This window comes from Patagioenas fasciata, chromosome 6 (genome assembly GCF_037038585.1).
Source record: "Patagioenas fasciata isolate bPatFas1 chromosome 6, bPatFas1.hap1, whole genome shotgun sequence".
In the NCBI taxonomy this organism is placed as follows: Eukaryota; Metazoa; Chordata; class Aves; order Columbiformes; family Columbidae; genus Patagioenas; species Patagioenas fasciata.
Genome location: NC_092525.1, coordinates 11,808,722 through 11,827,548, shown reverse-complemented (window position 1 = coordinate 11,827,548; position 18,827 = coordinate 11,808,722). Strand labels below are relative to the sequence as shown.

The 18,827-nt window shown below is 53.5% G+C and overlaps 2 protein-coding genes across 2 annotated transcripts in view; both read left to right on the top strand.

Moving 5' to 3' along the window:
* The first annotated feature begins 546 nt into the window (after window positions 1-546).
* On the top strand, window positions 547-4,166 carry KLF17 (KLF transcription factor 17). Its single transcript, XM_065842221.2, has 3 exons — window positions 547-745; window positions 1,009-1,972; window positions 2,818-4,166. The coding sequence occupies exons 1-3, from the start codon at window positions 653-655 to the stop codon at window positions 2,991-2,993; spliced, it is 1,233 nt and encodes a 410-aa protein (XP_065698293.1). The 5' UTR covers window positions 547-652; the 3' UTR covers window positions 2,994-4,166.
* Window positions 4,167-10,690: 6,524 nt separating this feature from the next.
* Window positions 10,691-18,827, top strand: part of DMAP1 (DNA methyltransferase 1 associated protein 1) — a 30,852-nt gene continuing 22,715 nt past the window's right edge. Inside the window, exons 1-4 of the mRNA XM_065842608.2 lie at window positions 10,691-10,792; window positions 11,138-11,294; window positions 13,990-14,081; window positions 14,687-14,882. Of these exons, the coding sequence (XP_065698680.1) occupies window positions 11,193-11,294; window positions 13,990-14,081; window positions 14,687-14,882 (390 nt within the window). The 5' untranslated portion in view covers window positions 10,691-10,792; window positions 11,138-11,192. The remainder of the gene's footprint in view (window positions 10,793-11,137; window positions 11,295-13,989; window positions 14,082-14,686; window positions 14,883-18,827) is intronic.

The following is an 18,827-nucleotide window of genomic DNA, read 5'->3' as shown; positions in this document are numbered from 1 at the left end:
CCATGGTGATCACTGTGTCTGGCTCACTGGCTGACATGCCCTTAGCTGTAACCCCACACCAGACCTCCCTGGCACACTCCCACTTGCATGCATGCATGCTGCTGTGCAACACGGCCATTGCCCAAGCCCCACTCGGGGCGGGGTTCTGGGGAACCCTCAGCTCTGCGATCTACAAGCCCCTGACTTGCTCGCAGTGTGGGCCAAGGTATTGGGGCACCACTGCCCCACTCATGTTGTGGGAACAGGCAGGAGAGACCCTGGGCTTTGCGATCCACAGGCGCACACCTGCTCCTTCTCCCGTCGTGGGGCAGGGCGCGAGTGGACCTACGCAACCCACGGTCGGAGCGCGGGGCAGGACGCGGGACCCCAGCCACGATCCCCCGGCCGAAGCAGCAACGTCGGAGCGGGGCGGCCGCGGACACACGCCCGCCGGGGCAGCCCCACGAGAGGGGGCGTGGCTCGGGCGATCGGAGAACCAATAGAAGGCGACGGCGGTGAATATCAATGTCAGCTGGGCCAATAGGGGCGCAGCCATGCTGTTAACAGCTTAGGGGCGCGGGGCGGCGCAGAGCAGCGCTGCCGCCGCGGGGAGCGGAGCGGTGCCGGGCTCCGCGCTCCCCCAGCCCGCCCCGGTTCCCCCGCCTGGGCCGCCATGGCGGCGGCCGTGGACGAGAGCACCCTACCTTCCATCTCCACCTTCGCCAACCTGATGCCGCTGGAGGAGCGGCCCGCCGATATGCTCCATGTAAGCACCGGGCACCAGGGAGGGGGCGGCAAGGGGGTTACGGGGCAGAGCGTCCCGGGCTGAGGTTCAGCCTGACTGGTGAGGGCGGCCCCCCTGCCGCCGTTGGAAGGCGCTTCGGGGGCGGTGCAGCCTGAGCGGTGCCGACCCGTCGGACGGGTTGGGGGAAGCCGCCGCCCCGAGCGGGAGGCGCGGAGCGCGGTGCCCGAGCGGCGGGCGCCGCCGCAGCCGTCGTCCCGCCGGTTCTGACGCCCCTCTTCCCGCAGAGGATGCTGCAGCAGGACGGCGCCGCCGCCGTCAAGCGGGAGGAGGACGACTTGGGCAAGTTCGTGGACTTGGACTTCATCCTGGCACACACCAGCAGCGGCGGGCAGGGGCCGCCCGGTCCCAACTACCCCCTACCTGAGACGCCCGAGAGCTGCGGCACCACCTATGACAGCGACGGCTCCTACCCCACACCGGGCAAGTTCCCGGCGCCTTACCCCGAGGGCCAGGGCCACAGCTACGTGGCCGAGCTGCTCACCCCGGACCTGCCCGGCCACTGCGACCTGCAACGGAGGGAGTACACGGAGCTGAGGGTGCCTGGCGGCCCCCCGCCCCACCACCCACCCCTGCACCCGGCCCTGGCCCGGCCGATGCCTCTGGACCCCGTGCAGCCCTTCGGGCACCGCATCAAGAAGGAGCAGCCAGAGGAACGCGCCTGCATGCTGGGGTTGCCTGCCGCCGAGTACCTGGGGCCGGGCGGCAACGAGCACAAGCCACGTGTGGCGCCGGGTCCCGGGCCGGGACCGATGCCGGGGCCACCGCTGCCCTACCCGGGTTTCACCCATGGCCGCCTGGGCCCCCCCGAGGAGCCGCTGCCAGGCACCGACCCCCACCTCCTGCCTGACCTGTCACCGCACTACGCTGTGGCCTCACACCGCTACGCGCCCCACTTCGCCCACCCGCAGCCGCCGCCGCAGTTTCATGGACACTTCAGTGTTTTCAGGGAGCCCCTGAAGGGGCCGGGGCCGGGCCCGGCGGGGTTGCCTGGGCTGCTGGTCACGCCGCCCAACTCCCCGGTGCTGGAGTATTTCCCGGCCGGGGCCCCCCCCGAGGACTGTAAGCCAAAGCGGGGCCGCCGCTCGTGGGCGCGCAAGCGGACGGCCACACACAACTGTGAATACCCGGGCTGCGGCAAGACCTACACCAAGAGCTCCCACCTCAAGGCGCACATGCGGACCCACACGGGTAAGGGCGCGCCGCGGGGCGGTGGGCGGCCACGCTGGGGCGATGCGCGAAGGGTCCCGGGCAGGGGGGACTGGGGCACCCGGTGAGACCCGCGAGCCCTCTCCGGTGTGGTTCCTGCGGGTGTGAAAAGGCACCGGGAGCACACGGAGAAGACCTCCGTGGTCACTCTGGGGGTGCACAGAGGGTCTTCGGGAGGGTGCCACCCAGAGAGACCCTGGAGCTGGCACGGGGCTGGACGGAGAGGTCCAGCGTGGGGCAGGGTGCAAGGGGGGATATCTTCGGGAGCGCTCAAAAGGACCCCCGTGGTGGGGCCAGGTGGTGGCACACTGGGACCAGGGCACATAATGAGACTACACCCCTGGGCCCAGGGATGCCTCAAGAGGCAGGGCCTTGGGGGCACATGGAGAAGCCCCCCAGCTGGGGGAGGAGAAGTGGGAGGGGACAAATGGAACAGGGAGACAGACTGGAGGTGTATGGTGAGACCCTGTGACAGAGCTGGAGGGGGTAACATCGTGTGGTCCCACAGCAGGGACAGTCAGGGGAGCACCCGCAGTTTGAAGTGGGGTAGGGGCTGCTATGGGGCAGCTGTGTCCAGAGAATAGGCCCAATGCAGGGCACATGGGACAGGAGAGCACAGGGGAAAGGACAAGAAGATGGGGGACAAAAGGAAGGGTGGGTCAGGCAAAGGTGTGCAGGGGATGGGTACACAGTGGGGCCCCCTTCTAAGGGTGGCAGGCAGGGGTGCCCACATGAAAAGGTGGGAGTGCTGGACAAGGGAGCACAGGACTGAAGGCATAGCAAGGATGGGGACCCACAAGCCCACTGACACCCCCTCTCCTCCGCAGGTGAGAAGCCCTACCACTGCACCTGGGAAGGCTGTGGCTGGAAATTTGCCCGCTCTGATGAGCTGACCCGCCACTACCGCAAGCACACAGGGCACCGGCCCTTCCAGTGCCACCTCTGCGAGCGGGCTTTCTCCCGTTCTGACCACCTTGCCCTCCACATGAAGCGGCACATGTGAGCGGCGGACCATGGCCGGACTCAGTGTCCCTGGAGCCAGCTCACGGTGTAAATAGCGTCAGGCTAAGGACAGCACTGGGGAGCAGCCCGGCTGCCCAGCCTTCTCTGCTTGTAGTTGATAACTAGTTTTCTCCTCCTGCCCCTGCTGTGAGAGCTGGGCTCAGCCAAATGGTGAAGAAGGGCTGTAGATGGGGAGCAAGGCTGCAAGAAGTGTCTCCCAGGCACCACCACTCAGCTCCCCACGCCTGGAGGGTGCCCCCCAGCCAGGTAGCTGGTGGTGGGGCAAAGGTGGCGCAGCAGGTGTCTGTCCCCAGAGCTCCTGGCTTGTATTTGGCATCAGCTTAAAAACCTCCCTCCCCATCATCTTGGCACCCCCACGGCTCCAGGGACTGTAGTGGCTGGCTTTGGTCAGTGACCTGCAGCCACCGGGTGCATGGGTCATGGTGTTGGGAAGTGGGTTGCTGGTCTTGATTGTGGCTGTCAGAACAAACTTTCTGACCCAGAAGTCAAGGCTGGATGGGGCGAGGGTGGGACCTGACTGTGGCTGGTGGCTATAAAGGTTTGCAGGGTTGGCAGCACAGTGTCGCCTTGCACAGGGAGTGGGGATGTTCCCGTCACCAGCTTATGACCTTGCTGGTCAGTCTTGTGCTGGCCAGTCCCACAGTTTTCTGCTCGGGAGCCTAAAATGGCTCTCCTGGCTCTCATCTGCTTTCATTTGTCCTGTTCTTTCCCTCAGGATGACACCAGGTACTGCTGCAGCTGCCTTCCCCATGCTGCTTTTTTAAATTTAGTGTATAAAGGACAGTGAGTCCAGCTATGAATGCCCAGGTCTCTGCTATACTTGAAACTTCTGTGGAGGGGAAAAAAAAAAAAAAGAAAACAAAAGAAAATGAGTCTTTTTATGTGCAGCTTCTGCAAAGCAAGTTGTAAATTAAACAAAGCAGTAATATATAATGTTTCTTTTTTAATATATTTTTTTTCTTCCAGCTGGGAACATAGATGAGTCTCGGCTTTGGGAAGTGCACTGTTCCCGTCTGTGTATATTGTTAATTAACATTTCTCTGCTTGGGCACGTTAGGTCTCTCGCACTCTGAAATGTTACTTTTCTTTATATGCAAACTGTTGAAATATTGTGATCTGCTGTATAATAAATAAACAAGATGTAAACATGAAAGAGCCAGGAGTTTACTTTAAAGCTTTCTTCTAGGAGGAGAGGGTGAGGCTGGGCTTGCTTGTCAGTAAATATTTACATCGATGTTCATTTCTGCTTAAGTTAGCTGCGGAGGATCGATGGGGAACGCCCAAGCCTCGGCATCTGAGCAGCATCTCCTGTGCAACAGCTCTTGAGTCACCCCACTTCCCTGTGCCTCAGTTTCCCTAATCTGCAGATGGGGCAATTGCGGCACTGGGATGGCGTGACTGGTCCTGCGGTGAGTCACAGCGAAGGAGAATGGCAGCCGAAACCGTACTGGGAGCCTCGCTCGTCCCATCTTCCCGAGTGGTTCTGCTATCCCATGCAGTGGGAGCTCTGTGGCACCAGCCTTGTGGTCACAACCGGGAGGTTGGTGGCAGCCAGCTGGCCACATGTGATGTCCCCGCTGTCTTCCTGGGGGTGGCCCAGCAGCTTGGTGGGGTTCAGGTGCTGAGGTTTCCCTGCGTTAATAGGTGGTGACTCAGCACAAGCGTGCTGGCAGGTCCCGAGCTCAGCAAGCAGGTCTGGCTCCATCCCTCCCTCCCACGGCTGATTACCTGTGATGCACGCATCCCTCTGAAGGCTGAGGCTTGTCCAGACCTGACGCTGTGCTGGCAGTGCAGGGAGCATGCTGTACGGGCTGTGTGCTGCCCTGACCCAGGGTGGTGGTGGCGGCTTCCTCCTCCTGTGCTTGCTGCCGCAACCCCAGGCGGCCGGCCAGGGCTGGGGGATGCCCTGGGGTTCCTTGCCCTGCAAGCGGAAATGTAGCTGCGTTTTGAGCATGGGCTGGGCAGGGCTGGTCCCACTCACTCCTGGTGTCCTGCTTGCAGCTGTGCAGTCAAGCTGGAAAAAAAGACAGGAATGGCAGAGTGGGACTGATGTATTCCTGAAGTGTGGCTGGTGTTTTGGGGCCACATTGAGTGTCCTGGGGCCAACACCTAACCTTGGGGTCTGCCCTGAGTGGGTATGAAAGTGTGGGTGTCTCCAGGCAGGGTGACAGCAGCTTGGGATGTCGTGTCTTGCCTGTGGGCTCAGACATGGGACCACGGGACTGTATCCACAGGTGTCACAGATCCACCAGGCTCAATCACTTGTCCTTTCCACAGCCACCTCCACCCTCCACTTGCCCCACTTTCTGAGAGGTGCCTGTGTGGGGGTGGCTGTGCTGGGACACAAGCGACCTGTGATGGGGGTACCAGGGGTGTCTTGGTCCTGGGGCCCTCAGTACCCAAAGGTGACATTCTGATGCCAGTGGGGTGGATGAAGCAAAACTGCTGTCTCTTCCCCAGAGGCTTGTTCAAAACGTCCCATGGAGGGAGAGGGAAAGGTGTGGGCTGTTTGAATTAGCGATGAGTCAGGCTGGCAAAGCCAGATGGGGAGAGAGTGCGTGCCTGCGTGTTTGTGTGCGTATAAGTAATCTTTGGCTTTGTGTTTTTATTATGATTATTATTTTTATTTCCAGGGGAACGATGAATTTCTCCAACCATCCCGTCCCACTGGAAAGGCTGGCTCTGCTGTCCTGTCCTCCCTAGGCATCCTGGGAGCCAGTGTGCCGGTCCGCGGCTGTTTTGAGGTTCGGCTCTGAGATCAGAGCACAAACCAGTTCTTCCTCACCTTTCATCATCGCTGTGCTAGGGCGGGAGCGCAGGCCCAGCTCTGGCTGCTGCTGCCTTACATGGAGGTGAGTGCAGGGAAAGGCACTTTGACTCTTTCTCCGGGCAGAGCTGCTCCAGGTTCATGCCCCTGGGCCCAGGGCAAGGTGCTCCTTCAGGCATCTGATGGGGCACGGCAGTCTCAGGGACCAGCACGGTTGGGAACCTTGCCTGGGCGAGGAGTGGCTGTAGTGGAAATGGCAATTACAGTTAATTTGTTGTTAATAAAAACACCCTCTTCCAATTGCCAGATATACTCTCTGTTGGAGAACACCATCCCGTTCCCAGCAAAACCTGCCCTGCAAAGTGATGAGGGCAGCAGGAAAACACCCTCAGCAGCACTGAGGAAGGCAGGGCTGGGGCACAATCCCTGCCTGGGGGCTTGTGCCCATGGTTGGCTGGAAAGTACTTTGCCCTGGCCTGGCAGGGGAACACAGGGACCCAAAACACACCAGTCAACCATGTGGGACTCCCTTTTGCAGGAAGGTATGCTCTGGAGAAGCCAGGCTGGCGCTTGAAGAGCTGATTTCCCCATGTACAACCTCTGGGTCTGTGGCTGGCCCAGCCTGGGGCAGGTCCCCATGTCCTGGATCACATGCTGGGCTGCCACAAGGATGGTGCGAAGGGAAAGCTGGCTGGCAGGACAATGCAGACCCCACTCCAGGTCACATACCTCCACCAACCTGGCCTCCCTTTACCCCTTGGTCACCTCCTGGCAAAAAGGCCCCTGGGAGCTGTGGTGATGGGCAATGCAGAGATTCCTAAGCCCCCCCTTCAAACTTTATTGTGCAGCCCCTTGTCTTTGGGGTGCAGCCAAACTGGCACAGCGGAGAAACAAGTGGGAAAAGGAAGGAGCGAGGCATGGAGAAACAGCTCCCGGCAGAGAGGTGAGTCACGGCCACAGCGTGGCCTCGCACCCTGCAGTCACCTGCCAGCAGGAGCAGGGCCCTGGGGGTTTCATGGCTGGAGAGGGTGGCAAAGAGCAGCCCAGGTGAGTTCCTGTCCTGTGAGGTGACCCAGCTCATGGGGATCCCCCATGCTGCAGCCCACAGGACTGCCCCAGGGATGTGGGGTTGTGGGGAGAAGGAGAGGTTGCAGGTCTGGGAGGGCTCCTTGCCTTGAGTTCACCCTGGGGTTGCTGTGGTCCATGTGGCCAGCGCAGAGCTGGGGATGGAACACAGGTACTGGAGGAGGGATGAATCCTGGGTGCCCTGAAGTGCGATGGAGGATTTAGGGGTACTTGGAGGGGCTGACACAGACCTTTCCTTGCTGCACTGTGAGGTGGGAGCTTGGCTCCCCAGGGCCAAGGTGTCCCTGCTGAAGGATGCTCTCAGGGCTGGTGTCCCCTCTCCTGGTGGGACAGTGGAAAGTGTCCCATTCCTGACATGGTGGGAAGGTCCAGCAGGCAGCCCCCACATCTGCATTACGTGGGGTGGGCCAGGCACCACGATAACGGGGCTGTGGCTGTCACCGCACCCTTAGGAAACATTTGGCTTCAGGCACCTGAACCCATGGGGAAGCGATAACTCCCCGGCTCTCTCGCCCTGCCGGGACCCACACCTGGCGCTATCATGCCTTAGTCACACACTGAGAGTTTTTCCACTGCTGGGCCCCAGATAACCTCCTCCCACCCCACTGGCCACAGTGTTTGCACTTGTCCTCCTCCCCTGGTGCCAGGCTGGGAGACACGCACACCTTGAGCCCTGGGCTGGAGGCATGCACACCTCTGGCCCGGGGCCACCTTCGGCCATGCCTGGCAACCGGGGCACGGGGAAAGGGCACAAGTAGCATCCTTCCCCCAGGACTCCGGGGTGTGCGGGCTGCTGTCTGGGAGGGGACCAGTGCTGCCCTCTTGCCAGGCTAAATGTGGGGGGACTTCCCTCCCTTAGCTGATGAGTGACAGTGAGGTCACCCAGGCTTGGCATCCTGTGCACGCACAATAGCAGGAGGTGGGTGATGGGGTTGCAGTGGCAGGACAGTGATGCTGGCTGTGCTCCTGACCACTGTCAAAGTCCTGGGGCACAGGAGCTCTGAGCCCTCTGCCATTGCTGGCTTTTCCCCACCCACTGCATCCTCTCGGCTCTCTCTGCGCCCAGGAAGACAAGACCCCCATACTCTGGGGAGGTGACAGACCTGGGCACATGTCCCCATGCAGGACTCCCAAGGATGGACCAGGTGTGTGCAGGCTGACCAAAGTCTCCAGCTGTGCCCCTTTGCTCTTTGAAGGCTGTGCAAGCTTTAGGATGCAGGGGCTGCTGCGCAGAAACAATATCTCTTGGGTGCCTTTGAAGGCAGTGCTAATTGATGTGCTGCTGATCAGGTTAGCAGAAGCACCCAGCTAATGTGTTTGGATTTCAGGTCCCTACAGCTCCTGGTGGGACACAGCCCCACAGTGACACCCATGCTCAGAGGTGTGGGGGAGGTGGGCTGTGAATAATGAAGCTCAGCTGCCCACAATCTCCACCTTTCATGAGGTTAAAAAGCTGCTAACCTGGGAAGAGGGACTCAAAACATTCCAGGGGCTTGGTTTGTTGAAGAGGAGTTGATCACCCTGCACTGGAGCAGAGCTTGGGCTGAGTCCTGCTGGGAGTTGGGCTTGAGCAGGTCAGGCCTAAAAGCAAGGGATATCAAAACTCAAGGACACCAAATGGCCATCTGTCTCTGGATTTTATTTCAAGACTGGTTGTGCTTTCTGTAAGCGCTGGTTATCAATGTGAACAGGCTGTGAACGACCTACCAGCGAGAGGCGAAGAGTGAGGTCCTCTTTGGTCTTTCAAAGCTCTTCTGGAGCAGTAGTGCCAGGCAGGCAAAGCAGAGGTGACAGTGTCAGCAAAGGCAGAAGGTGCCAGTGCTGGGAAAGCCCTGTCTCCCTCTACAGACCCACCTTGGGGAAACATGGACAACACCTCTGGGCCAGCATGGCAAGGGAGGAAGGAAAGATGCTACAAAATATGAGAACTGGCTGTATGTGCCGATGGGGATAGGGCTTGGGTGGACATGGCAGAGCTGACAGCAGACAGGACAGGAGAAACATGGGGACTGGCTCTGTCCTTGTGGGAGGACGGTAAAAGCCATTCCTGGCAGTGTGGGAAGAGACAGAAAAAGGGTTACGTGGTTCCTGGGAACAACAGATGACACTCCAAGGATGTTACCAGCCCCTGTTGGGGCACACTGGCTCTGGCTGGGTCCTGCTACAGAGGTGACATGCCAGTCCTTGTAGAATGGTGGCAACTGGAGCACAGCCTGGCTGGTGCTGAGGGGCTGTGTGCTAGAACCACCTCCAGCACAGTGGGGTTCAGCTCATCTTGGGGCTGCTGCACAGAAGAGATCCCTTCGGAGCACCCCCTCTCCCGGGCTATGTGAGGTGGTTGGCAGATCCCCGTGGATCTCTGTGCCAAAACCTTCTGCTTCAGACAAACCTGCACCAGGCAGCCTTGCTCCTGCCCCGATGCAATTGGAAGGTGGTTTCTCCAGGTCCCTCCTGGCTCCACACCGCTGTTTCCCCTCCCTCCCGCATTCCCCCCTCTCTTTTCTCCTCCAGGGAAGAGGAAACAGAGAAGTCCTATTATTAAACCTTTCACTCCTGGCTGCCTGTGGCCTCAGGTAAGCTCTGCGGCTGTGGAGTGCTTCAGGAGGGTTTCCTTGCCAAGTGTGAAGGCGAGAGGCATATGCTTTGTAAAACGAAGCCGAGACGGGCAGCCCAAACGTGCCCCATGGTGCGGTGCCTGCCTGGCCGGTGGCCAGCTGGCACGGCCCGCTCGCTGCCGGCAGGAGAGGCTGCGACAGACAGAGCGAGCGCCTCGGCACCCAGCGAGGAGATGGGAAAACTCACGAGCTCTGCGAGGGCCTTGTCCCAACACCATGGGCACAGCAGGGCACTGCTGCTGAGCCGCCCTACGGTACCGTGCCATGAGGTGGGAGCAATTTGTCTGCCCCAGCACTGCCCCGCAGCCCCAGCGTCCCCGGCTGAGCGCAGTGACCCACCACCAAGGCCCCAGTGAAGAGCAGCTGCCAAATAAATGTGTACTGTGTTTAAGTTATAAAACACATACTTGTCATTAACCAATTGACATGAGATAAATGCTTTCTGACCACCTGCAAAATGAGGGCATATTTTTCAAGTTTTATGTCCTTCTGCATAACAAGTGGGAGGCAGAAGATTAAATAACACATTGTTTAGAAGCAGAGAGCTTAGTTTATATTTAACTAATAGTTAATAGATGTATTTTAAGTAAGAAACTAAACAATTATAACTAACATTATTTGTTAGTATAGATCTATGTCAAAATTTTCAAGAATTGTAATGTGCATGTAATAATTATGTGAATATAAGCAACACAAGAGCATCCAGTTTTCGGAGTGCTTACAGAGGATGATCCTCAGCGTTCCCCAGCACTGATAACGTAAAGAATGGCACTTAACAGTATAATTGCTGTTTATTTCTCTGTTTCACCAGGGGAACGGGAATCCCCAGCTCGTTGCTTCGGGGAACCGGGGGAGCGAGTCTGGGAGCACCCTGGGAGGCTGCGGGTGCTCTGCAGCCCCTCACTCCCGCACACGACCCGCGGCTGAGCTGCGCGGGTGTCCCGGGCCAGGCTCGGGGACACCCGTCGAGCCCGGGCCGGCCACGGCTGTGCTGCCATCTCCTGGTGCGGGAGCGAGTTCCGCCTGCAGCGGGCTCTTCGCCCGGCGTGGGGAAGGATGTATGGCGGCCTCGGGCGGGTCTGGATGCCGCTGCGGGGGACGTAACTCCGGCGGCGCCCGCCCCAGGACAGCCGAGATCTGCTGGGAGTGGGGCGCGAACCGGTGACTCTCCATCCGCATCCCCGCTCATCCCGCGGTGTGACCCCCAAAGGGCTCCGGGCGCTTCCGGGCGCCTCTCGGCGGGAGCGGAAGTGGCGCTGCCCGGGCCGCTGTGGTGGTCGCACCGTCCCGGTGGCTGCGGAGCCGGCGCGGGTGAGTGGGCGCGGGAGCGGCTGGACGCGGAGCTGCGGGGTCCCCGCGGCGGCACCTCGTCCCGACCGTCCTCCCGCGGGCTTCCCGGGACCCCGCCGTGGGGCTGCGGGCCGCGGGCTTTGCCTGGGCGGCCCCCGGGACCGGCCGGGTACAAGGCCCCGTTGTTGGGCCTGAGGGGGGGGGCGGTTTGTGATGTGTGTGTGTGTGTGTACATGTCGGTATACGTGTGTGTATCCGTGTACGTATGTCCATATACGCGTGTGTATGTACACATGCGTGTTTGCGTGTGTACGGGACAGCCCCCGCGGGACGTGCACGTTAACCCCGGCCCCTGTTTCCCCCCAGAGCTGGAGGGGACGGACGGGTCGGCGGCGGGCGAGGCCCTCGGGCAGGCGGAGAGATGGCGACGGGCGCAGACGTGCGGGACATCCTGGAGCTCGGCGGCGTGGAGTCGGAGAACACAGGCACCATCAACAAAAAGGATATCATCAACTCGGATAAGGTGAACTGTCATGCCCTAAGGGGCCGCTGCTTGTTTTCTAAGCATTGACTGACCTTGTATGTGGTGTTTGGGGTGAATATTGGAAAAATGATGGAATAAAGCGCGGTTGGTTTATTTTGGGGCTTCCTGGAGGGCCCCACTCCTGGGTTCCCGATGTTCTTAGTTAACTGTGCTGTGGCATGTGGGGTGATATTTAAGCTGCAACTGTGTAAGTAGTGTCCTGGTGAACTAGGCCTGGCCCCAGGACATTTTCAGCTGTCTCTAAAAATTTCTGTTTTGTGGAGTAAGTAAGAAGTGTGTTTATCATCTAGCTCCCAAGCAGCTGGAAATAATGTAACATAGTCCTGTTTTAGAATGGAAAGTTTTCTGACTTGTTTGAACAGTAGGATGTTTTCAAATGATGCGAGTGAGTAGTGCCTGTGTGGGGAAGGTGTGTGCCTGGGCTTTGGGAGAACTGGAACTGTTTCCTGTGGAATGTTAAGGACATATGCTGTCACATGCTATGTGGTGATACGCTACAGTATGTTGTTGGCTTCTATATTTTTAAATTTGGGCTATGTCTTGGCTTTCCCATGCTTTGCAAGATGTTGGAAAGGTCAATTCACAAGTAGTTATGAGACGAGGAGGTGCATGGAAATGAGGTGGGGGACCTGAAGTCCCCAGGAGCATGCCAGTACAGAGATGGTCTGATTTGAAGTAAAACCTATGTGTTGTTTTTTTACAAAAGACCAACACACAACCACCCCATCTCTGAAAGTACTTCTGGGTGTCTTGGCTTGCCTCCATTGGTGTGTTTGTCTCTGAAGAGAAGTGCTGTGGTTTCATGACTGCCTTGCTAGAGATAGAACACACAGTACAACTGGTGTAATGAGAAACTGATGTGCTTCAGTGATTCAAAGGTTGAAATGTTAAAATCGCAGTTTTTCAGCTGTGTTGCTGGGTAGTATGGCCGGTGAGCAGCCTGTTGCTTGGATTCAGCCTGTGACTTTGTGCTGCTGTGTGTTTGGAGTTGCAAGTTCTTTGATTTAGATGCATTTGTCTGTTAGCTGGCAGAGACCTGAAGGAGAACTGGTGGCTGTCTGTTTCTCTTTTGCAGCAGAGAATAATATGGGTTTCTCCTCAAATTTACCTGTCTAATGGAAAGAGTGAAGAAGGGGTGGTGGCGTAAGAGGTTTAGGGAGGAGTGCAGGGGGCCGCTTGGAGCTGTGAGTGAAACGTTCTGAATGTCTACAAAGTACAGAGACGAAATGAAACCAAAGGTATAAGCCATTATTGCATGGAGAGAGCAAAATTGCTAATAACAGTACAGCACTTGCTCAGGAAATAGATCTGTTCTCAATTAGAAAAGGAACAGATTGATGTCTTTAAATCACAAGAGAACCATGAAGTACTTTCCAGTCCATTAGTGACTGAGAATGTTAAAATAAAAATTACTAGGCATAAAAACATTTAATTCAGCAGGACCAAGTAATTTGTTCTCAACTCCTAAAAGAGCTGTCTGAGGTGATCTCTGACCTGCTGATATTAACTTTTAATAAATCTGAGAACTTTGGGGGAGTTCCAGAAGCGTGCGTTCAAACAGGGTGTGTGGTGACCTGGGGGTAACTGCCTTGCTTGGCCTTACGTTGCTCCTGGGCAAAGTGGTGGACACACCAGGAGAAAGGTGTTTGATTAGGAGTGAAAAAGTGCTAATGAAATGGATGTCTGTCACAAAGTTTTATGGAAAGTAGTTGTAGTCCAAACTGATATTTTTTTAATGGGATTTTGAATTTGCTTGCTAAAGTTGACCATATAGATTTAGCGCAATTTATGATACAGTATTAGTTTTACTGCTGCAAAATAGTAGGATTTAAAAATTGGTAGTGATATGGTAAACAAGTACTTAAAAGTAGTGACATGGCTAGTAGTTACAAAAATGGTACAGTTAGACCAAATGCTCTGGACTACTCAGTAAACTTAGCCCACTTAAAGCTTACCTTGTTAATGTGGCTGTTCCTGTATTTACCTGAACCCAAAGCTGATTACTTTATTAACTTGTATATGTGATATGAGGTGGAACATGTCTTAGAAACCATCAGTTCTGACGAGGGTGTAGGGACCAGATTGCACTGTCTGCACTGACTTCCTACTATGGAGAAACTATGTAAAAAGAAATTATTTCCTGTATAAATGGGAGAGCAGAGGCAGGAATGAGGGTTTGCTTTTGTATGTCCTCAAGTGGTTTTGACATGAGGCTACTGCAAGGGCTTGATCACAACTGGTAAAAACTGAAGTTGCTGCAGAACAAAGTGACAAAAACTAAGAGAGAGTGGGAAGACATTTCTTACTATCTTCTCGAAAAGGTAGAGAATCACTTAATTAACCACATTAATATCTTCACTTGAGGACAGTGCTTAGTAAAAAAAGGCTTAGTGGCCTTAAGCCCCTGAAAGCTACAGCCAGATGTTTGGCTTGGAATTGAAGTGTGTTTTATCAGCAACAGCAAGGGTCTGAGTACTGGGGAGTGCTATCACTGAAAGTGCGCATGTTTTGTCTGTCTGTGTCTCCACCAGGAACAGGCACTTTTTCTTAGAGAAATTCAAGGTGTCTAAAAACAGATAAAAGTGAAAACCATCACAGGGCACCAGATTATGTAGTTGAATGGTCCCTCAGGGACTGCTACTTTTAAATCTAAAATGCAATTCTTTTGTTTCAGAAAAAATCCAAGAAGTCTTCAGAGACGTTGACATTTAAGAGACCGGAAGGAATGCACCGAGAAGTTTATGCTCTTCTCTACTCTGACAAAAAGTAAGAGCTTGTGGTCATCTGTGCAGGTTGTGGGGGAGCCTGGACTTTTGGTGGCAGGGCAGCATCTTCTGGAAACCACGGGCAGTCTCGCTTCCCAGGTTGATTCCCCTTTGTGCTTGGCCCATGCTTGTGCCCTTCCTTCTTGGACACTCATGGACAGTGTCTGTCTTCTCTCTTTAAAATTTGAGGGGTTTGCTCTGCACAGGATATGAATGAGGTACAGGGACAACAGTCTAGTGCAGACAAGGCAGTGTTCTTACCCTTCTGTATGTAATTCTCTTTTAATCGCAATGGGGAATAGCACCTGCTTTTATTTCTGCTGCAGCCTGTACTTAGTTTATTACGGACTGTACCCTTGGCCCCTTGTCTCCTGCATAGTTTGCTTTCCAGATGGTTCTATTCAAACCCATCCATGCTGTGTATTCTGTCCTCTGATGTGGGAAGGATTACACTCTGGGAAGTGCAAAGCCTGCAATAAACCTTAAATTCAGGTTTTTCCACCCTAAACATTGTGGAGACAAATCCCACTCTGAGTCTGAAATCTCTTTGGGTTTGTGCCGGGCTGCTTCTTGCTTCTTGTCAGCTGGTGCTTTTCTCTGCCTCAGGGATGCACCTCCGCTGCTGCCAAGTGATACAACTCAGGGTTATCGAACAGTCAAAGCAAAACTGGGGTCCAAGAAAGTCCGGCCTTGGAAGTGGATGCCCTTCACCAACCCAGCAAGAAAAGATGGAGCGATGTTCTACCACTGGAGAAGAGCAGCAGAGGAAGGGAAGGACTACCCTTTTGCCAGATTCAATAAAGTAAGTGGGAGCACTTTCAAACAAAAGCGTGTAAATTGCAGCTGGAAATATCCTTTGGTCAGCTTCTTGAATGTTCAGACAGGAAGTCAATTCTTTCAACAAGTGAAGGCTGATTTAGATTTGGCAATTGCATTTTAAATTGCAGTGTGGCCTGTAGCCATGCGATGACAGACTGTGATGTCTCCAAGTCATTCAGGCTAAGTGGGCTCACTCAGTTTGCAGTTAGAGCTTCCTGGAGCCTCCTGTGTTTCAGATCTGCAGTTGTTGATTTGGTAAGGAGGCACTCTCCCATCTAATTCAGCTCCTAACAACATCCTCCCCCTGATTACAGGCTCTGGGTAGTAAAAGATACTCTATTCTTGATGAGATGTTAAGTCATAAGTCTTGTTATTTTGCCCAACATAAAAGAAATTGCTTGAGCTTTGTGGCCAAAAAGCTGTCTTGCAGCCTCTTGGCCAGATTCCAGCACAGATGCTGAATTGCATTGCATTCCCTCTGAAACTGCTGCTGTGGTATCAGTGTGTTGCAGTACTCTGTTCTTTGCGTCTTATATTAAATTGTCACAATGTGTTGTTGTAATCTCCTGTCTTTTGTCCCAGATGTGTCTGCTTTGAGTGATTGGGACTTTCATGTGTATGTACAAAGAAAATTACATCAGGATTTATATTTTGAAGTTAGGACCGCCAGAGTTAGGAAAGAGTAGAGTTAGGGTGCCTCCATAAGGTAACTTCCTTCATGATGCAAATCTGAAGGGGAAAAAGACCTGTATGCGCTAACATGATTCCACAAAAACTCTGCTTGTGTGTAAGTGTATACAGCGTCTTAAGTTTGTAACCCACAGAGCATCAGCTCTAACAAAGCCTGGCTTCCTGCAGAGTTAAGTGGTTGGTTGACCTTATATGTTAGAAGGCTCAGGCTCTGTCTGATGCTTTTCCTCTTGCTGGGACATTGGTAAGAGCCTCCTGTGGTATCTCCTCTCTGATGTCTGGGGTGGAAGTCTGAAGCGTGACTCATTCAAAGCACCTACCTCTCTGTCTGAGAGAACCTTTGGGAGTGTAATTGTCTCTAAGACTTTACTGCTGTTACAGTTTTTGGCTCAGTTCAGCTGAGTTTATCAGAGGGGACCACACATGGGTTGTAATTATATGATTCTTCTTTCTTTAACGTTATCATGTACTGTGAACTGACAGACAGAAGAGCCTTCAGCAAGGCTGCAACCTTTAGATTAGTGGTACAGAGTGCTGCCATCTGCACATGTACAATGACGTAATATTAGGAGAAAGTTGTTACCCTTGTGGATCTGTGGTTGAGAGGGTAGTTTTGCACCGATGAGTAGTTTTGCAGATATTTGCTATGTCAGAGGAATTTTATTTACTTTTCCAGCCTCTTCTGAGTCTTCCTTCTCATATACTCGATACCTCTGCCTGAATCCCATACTCCCCTTGGCACAAGCCCATGTTCATGTGGTTTGTCCTGCTGATCACTGAAGCTCTTTAACCTGTCTCGCACATCACTGCCCAGTTGCTTTGCCTTTTCCCTCTGCTCCCCGTCTCACCACAAATCCCTCTTCTTTGTGAAATCCAAAATGTAAACTTTGATTTAACAGTGTACACTGAGCCTTGATCCAGGGTGCAAAATAGGAATATAAAAGCAGCTTCGCTGGTGTCAGAGCAAAAGTGTGTCTCAGCTGATATTCTGTTTCTGGCTACCATTAGCAAAGGCTTAGAGAAAGAGCATCAGAATGGGGCAAATATAGGTAATTTTTTCTTAGTTTCTGCTGGCCTTTGACTTAAGGATTTCTTAACTTGGAATTTACGTTTAATAATTCTTGCTGGGTACATTCAGGGCAGAAAGCTGTTTTGTGAATATCCCAGTGAGTTCTGCAGGTTCATTTTGTATGGTGTGCAAACGTGCTTTCTTCTGTTCATTGTCAGCTGTTGCCTTGGTGTTTCATGTGGTGCCTCTGAGATCTTGTGTTACATGAGGTAGTAAATTGTCCTTGCTATGTACTGTGTTTTCCATAATTTGACATATATCTGCCCTTCCATGCCCTGTGTCACCCTTGTTCTCAAATATCCTTTATTTTGAAATGGGTGGACTAGGGATTTGTATTTCATTTATGGAAGCGTGGTAGGTTTGTACACTGACTGTGTGTCTTTTTTTTCCCCGATCATTTTTAGTCTTCAGTTTGTCTTTTCACCACTGCTGGACATTGTACTGATATTTTCACAGAACTGTTTTATGTCTCCAGAATCTTTCTTGAGCAGTTTCGTCTAATTTAATACCCATCACTGTGTGAGTTTGTAGTATGAAATATAGGACTGAAAGGGGTTTTCTGGGCCATTGAATCCTTCTCTTGGCTCTTTCAGGTCCTGAAGCAGCCAGTCCCTTTCATAAACTGATCAAGTTGCTTTTGAAAAGCACTTGGATTTTCCTGCCCCTGTGCTTCCTTGGAAAGCTGTTCCAGACTGTCTCTGCTCCATTTCTCATTTCCAGGCTAAATTTTCTATGTTAAATTGGCATTTATTTGCAAGCCAATTTCTTTGTCCTTGTTTCAGTTGTTCTTTTCTTCCTTTGGTTATTCCTTTCATTCCATCTAGCATACTTGAAACTTGCAGTCAGATTCCCTTTCAGACTTCCTTTGCCAGGCTCCTTTTTCTTCCAATCTGCTGTGGGAAGACAAGCTCCCCACCCCATTACTCATCCTTGTTGCTCTTCTCTGTACTTGTTCCCATTTCAGTTCATCTTTCCTGAACATGGGTCAGTAGAGTTATAATTGGCATCCCCAGCGAGGTCTTGTGGTGCAGTTGAAACCCTGCCAATTTCTGCTGGAAATCCCTCTCTGGGGGTCATATTTGCATTTTCTGGGCTGTGTTGTGCTTGAACTTATAGCCATCCCATGGTGGCTCAAGTTTCCTATCTGATGAATTCTCACCTTCTCACTTCTCAGCAGTTCTCACCTGAGCAGCCATGAAAACAGCTGAGGAAGTGTTTAGGGGGAGTGCTCTTTGCTCTTGTCTCATTCTGTTCTCTGACATGACATCTGCCACCCTCTCTTCCATCCTCTGCAGAGGGCCCTGTTGGCTCTTTTTATATATGTAAACTGCTCTAGATTTTTTAAAATTTTTTTGTGACCTACATAGGGCATCCTTAGGGTGCCTAATAGGATGGTGCTTCTGGTGGAAGTGGTATTTAAAGGTTGAGGTGCAGTATGTCCCCAGGAGATAAGCTTCACATTTATGCTTCTTTACCTCAGTGATGGACAAAAGGCAGCAGACCTAAAGAGGCTCTGGTTCGGAGGCTCAGAAACGGTTCTCTGGTCTGTATGGAGCTCGTGAGGATGACTTTTCTGGAGGACGTATAGGTGCTGAAGCGTGTGTGCTGCTTACACACGCACCTTTTTCCTGTGGAGGCAGGACCTCCTCAGGCTGAGCAAGTTTCAGCTGCAGGAGTAGTGAAAGGGTGTAAAGGAGGAAAGCACGGGCTTGTTTGCACTTTTGCTTTACCATGTGCTAGGACTTCCCCTAATACAGTAAGTATTTTTACTGTTCCTTTAGTATTCATGTGACACTCATGTCCTGATTAGAGCCCTTGCAGAGCAGTTCCAAGCTGGGGACAGTGGTGTGAGTTTGGCCTTTTAGGCACCTGGGACAGTCTGAGAGTTGGACTGTCATGTGGGTCTCTGGCTCTGCTGGTAGATGAGGAAGGGAGGGACAAAGTTGTTTGCCAAGTTTATGACCCTCAGTTATACAGCAGCCAACCTTTCAGATCTTCACAGCAGTGTCTGCAGCAAACATGAAACAGCTGGGTTGTGTTCATCCTGTATAAAAGATCATGTCCCAGTCCAAGTAAAGAGTTGACTGTCAGAGCACTTTATGTCAACTTACAGGTGCTGCTGCATGAGAGGAATGCAGGGAGGTTGTCAGAACCTTGGTTTCACTATCA